General features: G+C 37.6%; 1 protein-coding gene across 3 annotated transcripts in view; it reads right to left on the bottom strand.

The window, feature by feature from the left end:
- The window catches only part of LOC133541889 (phosphoribosyl pyrophosphate synthase-associated protein 2), a 73,168-nt gene that overhangs the window by 10,768 nt on the left and 43,481 nt on the right, over window positions 1-18,919 (bottom strand). For 2 of the 3 annotated variants that reach the window (XR_009804001.1, XM_061885612.1), the window contains exons 10-11: window positions 17,135-17,281; window positions 16,945-17,056 (exon numbers count right to left, since the gene is read on the bottom strand). Coding sequence is in view for 2 of the 3 variants with exons in the window: in XM_061885612.1 (XP_061741596.1) it covers window positions 16,945-17,056; window positions 17,135-17,281 (259 nt within the window). In the remaining variant the exon portion in view is untranslated. Of the gene's footprint in view, window positions 1-13,940; window positions 17,057-17,134; window positions 17,282-18,919 lie in introns of those variants that run through there. The other variant, XM_061885613.1, reaches the window with a different exon arrangement.

Raw genomic sequence — 18,919 nt, 5'->3', positions numbered from 1 at the left:
ATATACACACACATATGCAGATATATATATATATATATATATATATATATATATATAGGTCTGTTCTCTGGCTTGTTAACCAACAAAGTATTCACAGCGCTTTACTTCTTCCACATTTTGTTCCGTCACAGCGTTACTCCAAAAAAAATAACATTGTCTCTCTAAAAATTCTACAAAAAAACACCCATAATGACAACATGAAAACATTTTTAAAAAAACTTAAAAGATTTGCAAATCTATTAAAACTAAAAAACTAAAACTTATTCCAAGCCATTGCTCAGCAATAACAATCCATCCATTCATCCATTTACTACCGCTTGTCCCTTTTGGGGACGCCGGGGGTGCTGTAGCCTATTTCAGCTGCATTCGGGCGGAAGGCGGTGTACACCCTGGACAAGTCGCCATCTCATCGTAGGGCCAACACAGATAGACAACATTCACAAGCTTTAAATTAATTGCAGCCTCTAATTAACTTAAAGCTGTGACCCACGAGACTCCGCCTCTTTTCTGAAGTCCGCAATGTGCAACCCGAGCATAGACCTTTTATCGATTTGTTTTATTAATTTAACCTAAAATAAAAAGAAAGCATTTAAGTAGAATTTTTAAATGCCATTTAAAACACATTGGCCATGATATTTCCCCGCATTTAAAGTTGGACGTAATGTAGCAGACTGACATGCAATAATTCTACCATTTGGATGAATGATGAACAACTATTTCTATTTATTAACAGTATTATGTGTTGTTATGGTCTCTAGCCATCACGTTTAGTATCTTTAGCCAGGCAAACGTTTAGGATTGAGCCATAGTTTTATAGTATTCGTGTCATTGAAAAAAATTCAGTGTTTTTTTTTCCCTCCAATACTTATTTAAAATATATTGCATACAATTGAAGCTCTTATTTTTAAAACCTTTCCCAATTTAATATATTCCGTTAGTGGATAGATTGATGTCAAAGTGGCTTGTTGCATTTCCCAGCCTTGGACAAAGTGTGTGATAGTGAGTAGAATACTGTGTGCTTCAGAGCATATTGTTAACCATAAGAACCCACTACTAATGTGTCACATTTCACTCATTCATATTCAACCAAGTGAAGCTAAAGTTTCTTTTTCTGCCATTAAAGCTCACTTAACAATTTCATGCGTTAATACGGAGCCAGATATTATCATTCAACAAATGAAGATAAAACAAGCTAGGAAACATTTTGTAGTTTTCGTCATGTGACTATCAAGGATGTGGCGCGCTTCTACAAAGCTAGCTCAGTTCCAAAATATATATTTTCTGCCATTAAAGCTCATTTTCGTCAATAAATTCATATACAAACAATATAGGAAACATTTGTGAAGAGCTAGTCATGTGACAAAATGGTGGCGTGTCAAGTAAGCTAGCACATTTCCGAAAGTTTATTATTTTGCGATTAAAGCTCATTTTACACCCATTTAAAGATTTTAATGCGTTAATAAGTGTGCCTGTTGTTATAATTCAAATGTTTTTACTACTTTAGTCAATGGATTTGTATGAAACCCGTTAGGTAAGCTATCTTATTTACAAAATATATATATTTTTTACTACTAAAGCAAACTTAAAACCAATTGAGTAATTCCTATGCATTAATGGGGTGGCAGATATTATAATTCAAAAGTTAATAGTAGATTTATTCACATAAAAGAATGTAGTAAACATTTAGGAGTGGATGTCATGTGACTATCTCCCAGGACGTAGCTTCCCCAAAATGGCGGTGTCAGGTAAGCTAAATCCTTTCCAAAAGCTTTTGGGTTTTTTTTTGCCATTAAAGCTTAATTTAAACCCATGTGACAATTCAAACGTCTTAATTAGCTGTCGGATATAAGTGTTTCTCCTAGATGTATTCAATGAATTATTTTAAAACAAGCTAGGGAACATTTCGGACTGGTTAGAATGTGACTATCCCCAAAATGGCTGATTTATATGTAAACCAGATTAGCTCAATTACAAAAGATAAAAAAAAAAAAAAATTGCCATTACACCAATTTAACAATTATGTGTTAATGGGGTGCCAGATATGATTTAGATGTTTCTACTAGATGAATTCACATAAAACGATGTAGGAGTGGTTGTGTAAGCAAACTTATTTCCAATAGCTTATTTTTTGGCCACAAAAGCTCATTTTAAACCCATTCAACAATTCTATTGTCTTAATAGTGTGTCAAATATTACAATTAAACAATTCTTACTATTTTTCTTCAATTACTTCATATATAAAAAAGCGAGAAAATAGAGCAGACATGCTACGGAGAGCCTGACATTAGCACAAATGCTAATAAGTCACTCAAAAAAACGTCGATATTTTCTTAATTGGTCTGGGTTCTTATGGGTTAATGTTGCTACTAAAGTGTATCAAAAAAGTTTTTTTCAAACTTTTTTCAGCCGAGGCACATATTTGCCATGAGAAAGACCACAAACGCCCTGCGATGAGGTGGCGACTTGTCCAGGGTGTACCCCGCCTTCCGCCCGATTGTAGCTGAGATAGGCGCCAGCGCCCCCCGCGACCCCGAAAGGGAATAAGCGGTAGAAAATGGATGGATGGAAGACCACAAACAAAAACGTGTGGCCACAATTAATTAGCATTAGCATTTTGTTCTGCCTGTCACTGTACATTGTGGACATAGATGAACAAAGATACAATAGTTGGGGTAAATCAGACATAATTTCAAACTGAATAAGTGAAATTGGTCATCACTGCAGTTAGATGTGTAATAAAAGTCAAATGTTATTTTAGTGGGGCTGTCAGTATTTAGTATTTGTGTAACTCTATCTACGTTTAACACAACATTCATTCCAAAATCTAAGCCAACATCCAATAGGGCTTGGAAGTGTGAGGTGGAAACGCATTGCATTGTGGGTATTGCTGGACTTTTTTTCAAAATATGTGCGGAATCATTAACTGACACAATCTTGGTCATGATCGCTTCAGGGGAAAAAAGGATTTGGTGAGATTTTTCTCATTGCCAGTGTGAAAGCAAAGAAGAAGAAAGTCATTTTATGAAGCGAATAATAGCAGGCGTGAGACAATTAAACATGACTTTTAACGCCATCACATGGTAGAACATTTTCACACTGGTAACTTAGAATCAAAGCATGTTTTTTTTTCTGTTACACACGTAGCATTTAGTTAGCTGTTAGCGACAAACAAAGTACAGTATTTTGGCAAAAAGCCTGTCCGTTTACTTTTCGTTACTGGCTAAGCACTAAAATAAATGAGTATTATTTTGGGAGTATTTAAAAATAATAATGGGATCATTTTTAGAGGAGGCCTCACTCCATCTCCAAAATGTAAGAGATAAAAGCCATAGATTATGTGCAATTTGAATGGAGAATAATGAGCCTTAACAGACTAAATATATCCGAGTTTGGCTTACTCAAATCTCTTGTCCATTGCACGTGCTCACATGGAGCAAGTCCACAATTTAAAGGCCTACTGAAACCCACTACTACCGACCACGCAGTCTGATAGTTTATGTATCAATGATGATATATTAACATTGCAACACATGCCAATACGGCCTTTTTAGTTTACTAAATTGCAATTTTAAATTTCGCGCGGAAGTATCACGCTAAAACGTCACGGTATGATGACGCGTGCGCGTGACGTCACGCATTGTAGAGGACATTTTGTTCCAGCACCGTTCACAGCTATAAGTCGTCTGTTATCAGCGCATACTACCACAGTATTATGGACATCTGTGTTGCTGAATCTTTTGCAATTTGTTCAATTAATAATGGAGACGTCAAAGAAGAAAGATGTAGGTTGGAAGCGGTGTATTGCGGCCGCCTTTAGCAACACAAACAGCCGGTGTTTCATTGTTTCCTTGTTTACATTCCCGAAAGATTAAGGTGAAGCTTTACTATGGAACAGAGCGGTCAAGCGAACATGGTTCCCTACCACATGTCAACTGGCAGGTTTCGGTGAGAAAATGGTGGTGATAAGTCGGCTCTTACCGTAAACATGAGCTGAGAGCTTGCGTCGTTCCTCCTGCGCCTGTCAAAGAGTCAGCTGCGAACTTTCTTGCCTCCTGCCACCGGCCGCTGCCGACCATCGGATGCTTCCACTGTGGAGGAGGGGGGTGGAATCTCAGCCAGGCCCCACCGGCTGCCTTCGCCTCGTCGAGAAACGTGGCTTCCCTCGGAGACACTGGCGAACACCACACCTGTGGCCACACCCCTCCGACTTTCAGGTTGTACAGGTACGACCATATAATCTCACTAAAACACTAGTAACACAATAAGCAGATAAGGTATTTTCCAGAATTATCCTAGTAAATGTGTCTAAAAACATCTGAATCGCTCTGCAGTCTAGTTTTTTTTTCTTCCCCTAGTCCTTCACTCTTACTTTCCTCATCCACGAATCTTTCATCCTCGCTCAAATTAATGGAGAAATCGTCGCTTTCTCAGTCCGAATCGCTCTCGCTGTTGGTGGCCATGATTGTAAACAATGTAAGGATGTGAGGAGCTCCACAACCCGTGACGTCACGCGCACATCGTCTGCTACTTCCAGTACAGGCAAGGCTTTTTTATTAGCGACCAAAAATTGCAAACTTTATCGTCGATGTTCTCTACTAAATCCTTTCAGCAAAAATATGGATATATCGCAAAATGATCAAGTATGACACATAGAATGGACCTGCTATTTCCGTTTAAATAAGACAATTTCAGTAGGCCTTTAAGGTATTTCTTTGAGGTTACGAGCCTTTGGAATAGGTTACAGTTTTTACATTTTGTATGATCCATTTGAATCCAGTGTGTTGCGCTCTCTCTCACATTACCGCGGCTACACTCCAGCCATGTAAATAAAACCTAGGTCCCGGCACACATAATTTATTGTGAAAAAGACACTTGCCCTTTGGAGCCCTATGGAAAACCAGAACAATCCAGCCACACTTTTGCCAACAACATAAATATGGTGTTAGTTTTCTACTTTGTAGTCCTGTGGCTAAAACTGTCAAGATTTAGATGACTTTGTCCATGAGGTTTGTATTATTTAGTCCCCAGATGTGATTTTCTCATTGTTAGGAAAATTAGGCAAACTCTCCTGTCTCCGCCTTTTTGCTTCGTTGTGTTTTTGCGCCGCATGCTAGCATGTTCCAGCACTCCTGCACCTCAGCTTCTTTTGCTTAGTTTGTCAAGGCCTTGTCAGCTCCTTTTGCCTTCAATGTCCTGCCTAGTGGTGAGGGAAGTAGCGTCACACGCACTGTGATGCCTTCTGCACACAAACATGAATGAACTGCTCTCCTATTTCACCGACTGTTGAAGGATTGTGGGAAGTGCCTTGCTCAAAGGGCAACGACAAAGATAGAAGGTTCAATATGATTTCATTCTCAGGGTGGAAACAAAACTGGAGAAGTTTGTCCTTAGAATCAGCACTCCAGTCTAGTATGGAGGTGTATTATTTATGTTTTGTTCCGCCTCCTTCCCTAAACCCTCCTTTGTTCATGTGCTTGGCTTCTTGGAGCAAAGTGAGGGAGTGAAAAGTCTGCCATGATGGAAAAAGACGTGAGATTGCGACAATCTTTACTCCTCTGCCTGCTTCTCTTCTTCAGTGGGCCACGCCACCTTTGTCTCAACACCGGTTAGCATTTCAATAAACATGTTCAACAACAACGCCTGGCCTTTTCTTGCTCCGTGTGTGCAAATGGACAGACACATTTGCTTGAATGTGTGCGTGTGTGAATAGTCAAATAAATACTTGTTTATGTTGCTTGTCTGTGAATGGACTGATGTGTTTACGTTGAGCACATCGTGAATGGACAGACGGTTAACAACAATTTGTATGTCAAATGAACAACGGAAAATTAAATTGTGTGTGAATGGGAAAAAAACAGATATTTCCATTGTGTATTTGAATGGAGAGATACATGTTAACATTATGTATGTGAATGGACAGACTGTATATTATATTGTGTATGTGATCGGACAGACATGTTTGCGTGTGTGTGTGAATAGACAATAGTTCATTTTGTGTGTCTAAATGGCCAATGTTTTAAATATTGCTTGTGTATGAATGGACAGATGTGTTTACGTTGTGTATGGAGTGACCTCAGTTGCTTACGTGTGTATGTGAATGAAGCGACGGAAATTAAATCGTATGTAAATGAAGAAACATTTCCATTGTGTATGTGAATGGAAAGATATGTTTCCATTGTGAATGGGAATGGACAGACAGGTTTGCGTATGTGTGTGTATATACAGTAGTTCATATGTGTAAATGGCAAAATTGTTAACATTGCTTGTGTATGAAAGGAAAAATGTGTTGACGTTATGTATGGGATGAACTCACAATTGCTTAGATTTTGTATGTGAATGGAACAATAGAACATTAAATTGTATGTGAACAACGAAACAGATATTTCCATTGTGTATGTGAATGGACATACTTATATTGTGAATACGGATGAATGGGTAGCAATGTGGATGTGAATCAAAAAACTGATGATTAAACTTTATGTGAATGAAGAGACAGATGTTGACATTGTGTGTATGAAAGGACATGATAACAATAGCTATGTGAATGGACAGTCAATTGTCACTGTAGTGTGTAAATGGGCAGGCAGCTGATTATATTGTACATAAATTAATAGGTGGTCACAAAGTGTATGTTAATGGACAGATGGCTGTTTACATTTATGTATGTGAATCGACAGATGTTTTCATATATGTGAGTGGACAGACGGGTAACACTGGGTATGTAAATGGGAAGATGGATGATTAAATTGTATGTGATTGAAGAGACGGATGTCCATTGTGTATGGATTAACAGATGTTGAATGGACAAACTGTATGTGAATGCACAAACAGGCAACAAAGTGGACATAAATCAAAAGACTGATGATTAAATTGTATCTGAATGAAGTGACAGATGTTTGCATTATGTATGTGAATAGACAAACATGTTAACATTTTCTTTGTGAGTGGACAGACGGATTTGCATTGTTCATGTGATTACATGATCTTTTGTTACTATAGTGTATTAAATTGTATATACATGGACAGACAGATGGTTACAGACAGAGGTGGGTAGAGTAGCCAGAAATTGTACTCAAGTAAGAGTACTGTTACTTTAAAGATTTATTACTCAAGTAAAAGTAAGGAGTAGTCACCCAAATATTTACTTGAGTAAAAGTAAAAAGTATGTTGTGAAAAAACTACTCAAGTACTGAGTAACTGATGAGTAACCTGTTTGTTTAATGATTACAACAACAAATAATGCACAAAAACATAAAAATAGCAATGAGCAAATTCAGAGCCAGGAATATATCTTAAGCAACTAAAACAATAATATATATTAAATAATAGTACATTAAAATAAAATTTAAAAAATGGCACATTGAGCCACAATAACTTAACAGCACCATAGCCTCAGTAGGCATTCATTGATTTGATTGATTGATTGATTAAAACTTGTATTAGTAGATTGCACAGTACAGTACATATTCCTTACAATTGACCACTAAATGGTAACACCCCAATAAGTTTTTCAACGTTTATCAATTACTTAATAAATGACCAAGTCGAGGTGATCTACCTCATATATACACACATATTATATATATATATATATATATATATATATATATATATATATATTAACACATATATATATACATACATACATACATTTCTATATACAGTATATCATTTATATTTATTTATTTTGCCGTTTTTGTTCACATGTTGAAGGTGTTTTAATGAATATACATACATGTTTAACATATAGATTCCTATATTTCATGAAGACAAGAATATAAGTTGGTGTATTACCTGATTCTGATGACTTGCATTGATTGGAATCAGACGTCCACGTTTTCAAATGGAGGAGAAAAAAAGTTCCTCTTTTCTGTCTAATACCACATGAAAGTCGTTGGTTTTTGGCATTTCATCTGTCCAGCTTCCATATTCGTTTTTATACACTTTACAAGAAATACATTGGCGGCAAATTCCGTAGCTTGCTCGCTTGTTAGTGCTGGCTTTCGGAGACTCTTATTTTGTTAGCGCAGGCGCGATGGAGCGGCACTTTTATTGTGGAGACAGAAACTGTGCGATCAGTCTTTAGGCTTTTGACAGGAAGTACCGTTGAAATAAATAGTGTCTTTTTTCCTTTACACTTTTGATTGATTGAAACTTTTATTATTAGATTGCACAGTACAGTACATATTCCGTACAATCGACCACTAAATGGTAACACCCCAATATGTTTTTCAACTTGTTTAAGTTGGGTCATGTGACCGCCTGGCTCTGTTTGATTGGTCCAACGTCACCAGTGACTGCATGTGATTGGTGAAACGCAGGCATGCGTAGATTCTACTTTGAAGCTCTGTCATTAACCAAAACAAACATTAATAGATCGATTAAAAAAAGTAGCGAGTAACGAGCTGAATGTAGATAAATGGAACGGAGTAAAAGTAGCGTTACTTCTCTATAAATATACTCAAGTAAAAGTAAAAGTATGTTGCATAAAAACTACTCGTAGAAGTACAATTCATCCCAAAAGTTACTCAAGTAAATGTAACGGAGTAAATGTAGCGCGTTACCACCCACCTCTGGTAAAGAGTAAGTGTTTTGTTTCACCATCATTGTGGTTTAGTGTAACCGGTTCTCAAGCCGAGTGGTTAAAGCAGCTATCTTCCAATCAAAGGGAAGGGAGTTCATCGGTCAGGTCCATCCATCGGTAACTTGGAAATCTCCAGTCACAGTTTTATAAGTGAAGTGAATTATATTTATATAGCGCTTTTCTCAAGTGACTCAAAGCGCTTTACATAGTGAAACCCAATATCTAAGTAACATTTAAAGTGGCACTGGGAGCAGGTGGGTAAAGTGTATTGCCCAAGGACACAACAGCAGTGACTAGGATGGCGGAAGCGGGAATCGAACCTGCAACCCTCAAGTTGCTGGCACGACCACTCTACCAACCCAGCTATACTCCCTGTATTCAGACTAGTGGTACACATATCACAGATTGAGAGTCACTGCTGTAGACGTTAACCCCGCAGCACTTGTGAACTTGTCCCAAAATATGGCGCTGAAGCACTAACAATAATTGACCTTTCCGGTGTCTGTTGAAAACTATTTGTTGTATACCAGGGGTAGGGAACCTATGGCTCGCGAGCCAGATGTGGCTCTTTTGATGACTGCATCTGGCTCACAGATAAATCTGAGCTGACATTGCTTAACACGATAAGTAATGAATATATCATAGTTTACCGTGAACGGTTCGCAATTAAATATGTTATTGGGGCCTGAAATCTCACTTTCAGTAGGCCAAGGATAGCTAAGTAGTGGAAGCAGCTACCTCCCAATCAAAGAGTACAGGGTTCAAATCCCAGTCATGACCATCCATAACTAGGAAAGCTCCAGCCGGATGAGGTAGTATTTTATATCATAAATTACCAAGACAGGTTCGCAATTAAATATGTCATTGGGGCCCGAAATTTGTCTGTATGCAGTACAAGGGTAGCTGAGTAGTTCAAGCAGCTATCTACAAATCAAAGGGGTCTGGGTTCAAATCCCACCCAGGTGCATTGGTAACTATGAAAGCTCCAGTGGCAAGAGTAAATATTTTATCTCATTGTTTACTGAGACAGATTTGCAAATAAATATGTCATTGGGGCCCGAAATCTATCCCTAAGACATCCAAGGATAGCTGAATGGTAAATTAGCTAACTCCCAATCTTAGAGTGCAAGGATCAAATCTCTGCCAGGTTCACCGGTAACTATGAAAACTCCGGCAGCAAGAGTAAAAGTTGTATATTATAGCTCACTGAGACAGGTTCGCGATTAAATATGTCATTGGGGCCCGTAATCTTGTTTAAAGGAGACCAGGGATAGCTGAATGGTTAAAGCTCCTAACTCCCAATCAAAGGGCACTGGGTTCAAATCCCAGGCAAGTTGATCGGTAACTAGGAAAGCTATTGTTTTGTATCATAGTTTACTGAGACAGGTTATCAATTGAATATGTCATTGGGGCCCGAAATCTGTCCTTAAGAAGACCAAGAATAGCTGAATGGTTAAACAGCTAGCTCCGCATCAAAGGGTCCTGGGTTCAATCCCAGTCAGGTCGATCGGCTTGCCAAGCCAGAGAGGGGGAACGCCGGAAAATGTGGGGGTGCATCACCTCCCCCACACAAAGTAAAGCTAAGTGGTAGCTGGTTAATTAACTTATAGTTAAAAAGGTAAATATGGGTAATAATAATAATAAATAGTCTATAGTCCAAAAGTCTAAGGGTAATTTCGGAGGATTAGCTCCTCCTGTCTGCTGAGGCTAAAGTTGGTAAGTGTACCATCGGTAATTCCTGGCTGGGATGGGTGGGAATAGGAACATGAATAATTAATCAGTGTGAGTGTTGACCAATCAGCTCTCCTCGGTCTGACCAACAAATAGTCAATTAGTTAATAAAAATAAATAAATACAACAAATTGGAATGATTGAAAGAGAAAAAATTCAAATTTGATAATGAAAAACAAAAGAAAAATAAATGGGTGGACGAATCCTCCTGATTAGCTGCAATTGAATAATAAAAAATATAAATTATGAATAATTGGATGAAAAAAAGATGAAGCATAATTTTAATAAATGATATGCAATTAACTTTTCTTAATAGTGTTTTTAATATTATCCATCCAATCTTTTTTTTTCTTGTACTTATTGGTACTTTTTTTTTTTTTATTAACTAATTGACTAATTGTTGGTCAGACCGAGGAGAGCTGATTGGTCAACACTCACACTGATTAATTATTCATGTTCCTATTCCCACCCATCCCAGCCAGGAATTACCGATGGTACACTTACCAACTTTAGCCTCAGGAGGAGCTAACCCCCCGAAATTACCCTTAAACTTTTATACACATCATCATTATCACTGTCACCGACGTCCCACTGGGGTGAGTTTTTCCTTGCCCTTATGTGGGCTCTGCCGAGGATGTCGTTGTGGTTTGTGCAGCCCTTTGAGACACTAGTGATTTAGGGCTATATAAATAAACATTGATTGATATTAAAAGTGTATTCGAATGGACAGACAGATGATTAAAGTGCATGTAAATGGACAGACGGATGTTTACGCTGTCTTGCTGAATGCATAGCCAATTGTTACAATAGTGTGTAAACTCACAGACAGCTAATTAAAATGTGTATAAATGGACAGACCGATGGTAAAAAAAAATGTATGTGAATGGACGGACAGATGTTTACACTGTCTTTGCCAATGGACAGCCAACTCTTACGGCAGTGTGTAAACTGACAGACAGTTAATTAAAATGTGTAAATAGACACACGGAGAGAGGATTACATTGTGTTTGTGAATGGACAGATGGATGATAAAATTGTATGTGAATAGAGAGACAGATTTTTTATTTGGTGAACATTTTGATGAGGAATGTAAGAATATCAGATCACAACTGTATCGCAGTATTGTTCTTATGAGCTGAAAAAGTTCTTAAACACTGAAATCTTTCGAACTATTGTGCATTTGTTATGGTTCTCTGCAGTGCTGTGGCGTACTACTCTGTTCAACGGTCCTTGAACACAGCGTAAAAACACCCCTCTGAGTATGTAAGAGAGCACAGCTTGTAGGTTTGTGGACAAATGTTCGCGTCATATTGAGAACGTGCCAGCAGATCTGCACTTTGGACAGGCCTGACTGACATCATGTGTGGACCTTGGTCACACCACTCCACTTGTAAGGTTTCATCATTGCGATTAGCAGTATTAATGGGCGGATCGGTACCGCTGATGGCAGATATTTATGCTCTAATATAGATTCTCATATCAAAATATCGATAGTTTTGATACTGTAGTTATTTGGGATCACGTGTATCATCAACACGAAAAGTGTAAAAAAAGAAACTAAACTGAATGCTTTTGTTCAGTATTTTCACGGGAACATGTTAATTTAACTGAATTAACTATTCGTCCTCATTTATTTAATTTAATGCTTTTACTATATTACTTTTATCCTTTTGTTATGGTTCGAAACACCATTTTCATTTACTTTGGATGAATGTTTAGTTTTTTCTGTTGCAGAGGAGGGTTGCAAATGAAGTCACATGCGTTTGTCTTCTTGGCGAATTAATTCACAGGACTGTCGAGCAGCTTGAGCGTAGCGTTTAAACGAGTGAGAGTGAGTGTAGAGTTTCAGCAGAAATTTGGGTGTTCCACTCGTTGAAATAGAGAAATAGGAAAGAACCTTTATAGATTCCCGAAAGAAGTGGTTCATAAAAGGTAGTAAAGTCAGGGGGGAAACAAAAGTGCGTCGAAGGAAACACGAGTCTGCAGAGATCACTTTGTAAAATGTTTTTTTGAACATTTGATTTGTTTGAGAAACTTTCTGTGATCCAGTCGAGATTTTTCTCTACTGTATTCGTAGTGTTTGAGAGCAGAACTAAACATAAAAAAAGGAGCAAAGTTCAGATTAGTTTGTGTTCTTTTATGGTTGCTATGCCTAAATATACCTACGAAGACCTGATTGTGCAAATAAACAAACGTCATGTTTAGTCCTAGTAAAACATATTGTGAATGTTGGTCCAATTGGCTGTGTTTTCATTGTTTATTTTCATAATAGAAAATAAAAGCTTAGTTGTTGTTGTGCAGGAAAGCCAAGTGCTGTATTGGACACGGATGAACACACAATGTCTTTGGTGTTATACGTTAGCATCAAATAAAATATCCTTACAAGTATTAATAAACTGGATGAAGGTTCAACCCCATATACAGCTAAATAATGAAACAAAATATGAACTTCACACCATAAAAAAAACTGCAGACATGAATTATAGAAAAGACTAATATTTGTAGCATGAAATCAACTGCAAACAAAGTTATCTTTTTTCTCATTAGATCACAGCAGAATGGCGAATAAGTCCAACTTTGTCTTTCACCGATTAATGTTTTACTTGTGGACCCCTCAGTTGTAAAGAAATGATGTGCCTCCAATCTTTTCTTCTATAAATACCGTAAATGTCAAAAGAAGTGAAGTTGTGGCGAGTAGTAACTTGCTGATAATACATAAATGGCTTAAATAATTTAAAAATATATCAATCAATCAATCAATGTTTACTTATATAGTTTACTTATATATATGTTATGTTATATATATATATATGTTTACTTATATATAATACTTATATATCTTTCTTAAGAGTGTATAAATTCACGGCATCCCATTTGAAGGTTTTTTTTTTTTTAATGCTTATATATTTGCCTCTTAACCTTTCAAAATACGCCCAAATTTGCACTGATGCAGATAAATAAACATTAGCCTAACGGGACTCTAGACCAGTGGTGCCCAACCTTTTTGTAGCTGCGGACCGGTCAACGCTTGATAATTTGTCCCGTGGCCCGGCAGGGGTGGGGATTTATTTTTGATTTTTTTTTTGTCATGAAAAAGAGAGGGTTTTTTTTGGGTTGGTGCACTAATTTTAAGTGTATATTGTGTTTTTTTATGCTGATTTAATAAAAATTTTAAAAAAATCGTAAAAAATTATTCTGCGGCCCGAAACCAATCGAGCCGGTGGTTGGGGACCACTGCTCTTGACCATCGCCTGAAACCCAGAAGTCCCTTTAGGTCACGTGATTGCAACCCACCTATTAGCTTGGCTATATTATTATTCACACCACAACATCATATACTTCAGTTTTTTAAATGAATATATAATAATAAACTATATTTTGAATAAATATTAACAAAATAAATACTATGATAAATATAATTTATGAATACATAACTATTCTTTATGCTATGTTATTTGAAATACAAAATTTTTTAAATTTTAGCGGGCAGATTAGATACAAAGTATTGCTGATATCAGCCTGAGTTTTACTCTGTATCGGATTGGAAAGAAAATCAGTGGTATCGCACGTCACTAATAAAGAAGTACAAAATGTGTGACAAACCCACATAAGGAAACAACGCAAAAACAAAACAAGGAACTTTTTATTTCAATGTTTATTTATAGTTAGTGCTGAAAATAAATACAAAACATTTTGGAGACATGTGTCAAAAAGACAAAAACCTGCGTCCTTCAATTGCTTGGCTAGAATAAAGTGTCACGCTTTCTAGCTTTGAATTTCTTCCATAAAATCCGTTAGAAATGCACCTCAGTGTGCTGATCTATTATCAGAATACAAATATTCACTAAGGCTACTTTCTCACTGCAGGGTCGGATGTCCAATTAAGATTTTTCTTTTTGTCAAATCGGATCTTTTTAATAGCCGTTACAAAAAAAAGCGATGTCTAATGTGAATGCAATCTGACCTGCGTGCGGACATGACGTCACACGCACTACAATGTTTACAAAAGTAAACAAGGCTTCAACTCGAGTGCATTTGTGGCATTTTCAAGGATTTTGTGCAATCAAAGTCAACAGTCTCTGAACCAAATTATTGCGCGTAGAAGATTTGAGAGGGAAGAGGACACGTACTTTTGGCTCTGGCAGTTTTACGGGATCATTTGCTTTGATGTCTGCTTGAAGAGGGTGTCTGTGGGCGAGCAGTCCGAACTTTCACGTGAGTCCCTAAAATATTTTATTATCACCTGTTTACTGCTCTGTTGTCAACTATTTTTTTTGTAAACGTCTATTTTGCCAATAATTATCACGCTTCCCTCTTTTTGATGACGTTCTGGTCGGATGAATGCAACCTGAGGGTCGGAGTGTTGACATTGTAGATGCATCGTATGCACAGTACAGGTCAAAAGTTTGGACACACCTTTTCATGAGAGCTACCGTATTTTTTGGACTTTAAGTTGCAGTTTTTTTCATAGTTTGGCCAGGGGTGCGACTTATACTCAGGAGCAACTTGTGTGTGAAATTAACACATAACCGTAAAAAATCAAATAATATTATTTAGCTCATTCACATAAGAGATTAGACGTATAAGATTTCATGGGATTTAGCAATTAGGAGTGACAGATTGTTTGGTAAACGTATAGCATGTTCTATATGTTATAGTTATTTGAATGACTCTTACCATAATATGTTACGTTAACATACCAGGTACCTTCTCAGTTGGTTATTTATGCCTCATATAACGTTCACTTATTCAGTCTGTTGTTTCACTATTCTTTATTCATTTTAAATTGCCTTTCAAATGTCTGTTGGATTTTATCAAATACATTTCCCCCAAAAATGCGACTTATACTCCAGTACAACTTATCTGTTTTTTTCCTTCTTTATTATGCATTTTCGGCAGGTGGGATTTATACTCCGGAGTGACTTATACTCCAAAAAATATGGTATTTATTTATTTTCATGACTATTTACATTGTAAATTGTCACTGAAGGCATCAAAACTATGAATGAACACATGTGGAGTTATGTACTTAACAATAGAAGGTGAAATAACTGAAAACATGTTTTTATAATCTAGTTTCTTCAAAATAGCCACCCTTTGTTCTGAATACTGCTTTGCACAGTCTTGGCATTCGAGACCTCTAGGAACACCTTCAAGACTGTTGGAAAACCATTTCAGGTGACTGACTCTTGAACTCATGGAGAGAATGCCAAGAGTGTGCAAAGGAGTAATCAGAGCGAAGAGTGGCTATTTTGAAGAAACTAGAACATAAAACACGTTTTCAGTTATTTCACCTTTTTTTGTTAAGTACATAACTCCACATGTGTTCATTCATAGTTTTGATGCCTTCAGTGACAATCTACAATGTGAATAGTCATGAAAAAAAAGAAAATCACTGAATGAGAAGGTGTGTCCAAACTTTTGGCCTGTCCTGTAGGTAATAACTGGTCAATTTCTTTTGGACGGCCGACTGCTCCGAGGAGAAAATATTGTATAGTCTTCGGTGCTAACGATACGCAAAAAAAGCTGGTATCGGTGCAGTTTTTGCGTGTTGGTGTAAGACATGTGAATCTAAAAATGTATCAATTCCTTGGAATTGAAGTCTCCAATCTTTTGGCCTGTACTGTATATCCCATTTAAATCCACGTACGAAAGATATGGGTAGGATATGAAAAATTCGGAATTGCACCGGTCACACGGACATGAATTAATTCGATACAGGTGACATACGGTTAAAAAAAAATGCAATTGCCCTGCAGTGTGAACAAGACCTTAGGTGGACAACTGTTGAGAACTTGGACCATCTTGATGGCATTGGAGATAGATAATGGCATGCAGTCTTAAACCCTCCCGCCTCTCAATTCCAGTTCAACTTAAGACATAAGCTGTAACTATGGCAACAACACACAAAAACACTAGCTTGTGTGTGTAGTACGCCTCAGCAGTCGAGACAGTGTTTGACACAAATTCAACAGAAATGGACCTAAATTTAGAAAAAGCAGCAGTCCTTGTCAGAATCAAAATGAATCCTGATTTATTATCAGCTGGCGAAGGCGTGTAAAAGTTGCGTCCTGGCAAAGGCGCTGGCACGCTTGTGGTACAATCTTCCCTTGAGGACATTCATTGCGAGCAATTACTTTGGAATGAAGCTCACAAATTTGCAAAGATGTACGAGTGTGTCGCCGACGCAAAGTCGTCAGTGAGAAGAAGGGACAAAACTTTTGCCTTTTTGACCCAACTTCCTCAAACACTTGGGATTGGCTCTCGTTAAAAAATAAAAAATATGTCAGAGCGACGATCCATCCTAAGTTTGTTGGAAATTGGGCTATTAAAGATTAAAATGTGCCGCTGACATATAACTTTGTGTGGAGAAAAGTACTAACACGTGGAGAGGAAGTAAAGAAGCAGTAGGAAACCAGAGGACAGATAGAATCAAGCACATAAATCAGTGTGGATCTACTCGGTAGGTAACAACTTTTTAACATCAGTGTGTGTGTGTGTGTGTGTGTGTGTGTGTGTGTTCAGTGCACACTTTGAGGTCTGACAAGGCAAATGTAACAGTGTGTGTGTGTCGCACATTGTTCAATCATCCACTCCGATGTTGCGAAAAAGATAAGACATGGACTCGCCGTTGTGTATGCGGCGGATGGCCTCCGACAAGATCATGCTGATGTCCACCGTTTTGATCTTGGGACACTGCAGCTTCTGCAGCTCGTGGGGGATGGTGTTGGTCACCACCACCTGCAAGCGTTGGGAGGAGAGGATGAGAGGAGGGGCAGAGGTCAAAGACGGAGCTCGCTCGGCATCGCCGCGCCCCACCTCGTCGATGGCGGACTCCTCGATGAATTTGGGGGCGTCGCAAGAGAGGATGCCGTGCGTCGCCATGACAAAAATCTTGTAGGCGCCTCGTTCTTTCAGCGTCTCTGCGGCTGCCACAAAACTGTCGACGTCGTCGATGATGTCATCCTGCAGGTGGAGCAGGTGAGTTACACTTAGGAGAGATTTACCGTTCATCGGCGACCATAATCCCCCCCGCCCTCCAACAACTACAACAGCAGATAGAATACAGACACACATGACATTTAGTAGTAAAAGTAATTAACTACATAGTTGGAACCAAGAGAAAAAATATTTTTGTTGGAGACCAATTTTCTTTGAGTGTTAGACAGGCCTTCTCTCTTCCTGTTTTTAAATCACTCATAAAAAACACTTTTATTACATGGCTTTTAACATTCTGTGATCTCCATCCTGCTATGACATCCCATAATACACATGCTGTGAAACTGTTTCTATGTTTTATTTATTTGTTTTTTTTATCGTGCTGTTTGTGTCGTGTTTGCTCGTTTGTTTCTTGTGTTATCTTTTAACCTGCCTATTGTACAGCACTTTGGCTACCCTTGTGGTAAATTTTAAATGTGCTTTATACATAAAGTTGATTTGATATTTAATTAATTTAACAATAAAAAATAATCACATTGTCAATAATTGAATGTTTGAATAAATCTCCATAAACATGTTTTGATCTCTGACAGGGCAAAAGAAAAGATAGATCTGCCAAAAATACAAACATTGTGTAAATATCTTAACAAATAGGAGATGTGTAATGTAAGTAAAGAGCCCAGAATTGATTTATTTAAATGTTTGCAATATTTCAGGGTTCCTTATGAAGAAACCTTACTGTGTATTTCCGTAAATTCCTTTTTCCCTTCACATTGCACCTGACTTTTGAATGGATTTTTCTTGCTCGTTTTTTTCTTGTGTTATCTTTTAACCTGCCTATTGTACTGCCTATTGTTTTTATTCTAATACAAATAGTTTACAAAAACAAAAACAAGCAAATAGTTATTGTTTGGCCTATGGTGACATCTTTTGGACTGTCCTTCCATTTAATGCTTTCAACCGGAAGTATACTTAGTTTACTTATATAGCCCTAAATCATGAGTGTCTCAAAGGGCTGCATAAGCCACGACGACATCCTCGGCTCAGATCCCACATCAGGGCAAGAAAAAACTCAACCCAATGGGATGACAACGAGAAACCTTGGTAGGGACCGCAGATCCCCCCCGCACCCCTCCTGGGCGACCGGTGCAATGGACGTCGAGTGGATCAAGTAGAAGTGCCCTTCTGTCTTCTGGCCGGACATAGTGTTTCGTATGGATTCTTCATTCATCATTCCAAACAACGTTTGAAGGTTTTACAATATAACTAAAACAATTCTTACTTACTAAACGTCCCGTGTGTGATTATGTAGGAGTGTTTTCATGCATATTTGTACCTGTTATTGTAATGTAACAATGCTAGCGTTGTTAGCATTAGCTAATATGCTAACACGTTTACAAGTGACTGTGTTAGTACAAACCCTGTTTCCATATGAGTCGGGAAATTGTGTTAGATGTAAATATAAACGGAATACAATGATTTGCAAATCCTTTTCAACTCATATTCAGTTGAATATGCTACAAAGACAACATATTCCATGTTCAAACTCAAACTATTTTTTTTTGCAAATAATAATTAACTTACAATTTCATGGCTGCAACATGTGCCAAAGTAGTTGGGAAAAGGCATGTTCACCACTGTGTTACATCACCTTTTCTGATAACA

Source organism: Nerophis ophidion, linkage group LG23 (genome assembly GCF_033978795.1).
Source record: "Nerophis ophidion isolate RoL-2023_Sa linkage group LG23, RoL_Noph_v1.0, whole genome shotgun sequence".
In the NCBI taxonomy this organism is placed as follows: domain Eukaryota; kingdom Metazoa; phylum Chordata; class Actinopteri; order Syngnathiformes; family Syngnathidae; genus Nerophis; species Nerophis ophidion.
This window is presented reverse-complemented; position numbering and strand designations above follow the sequence as displayed.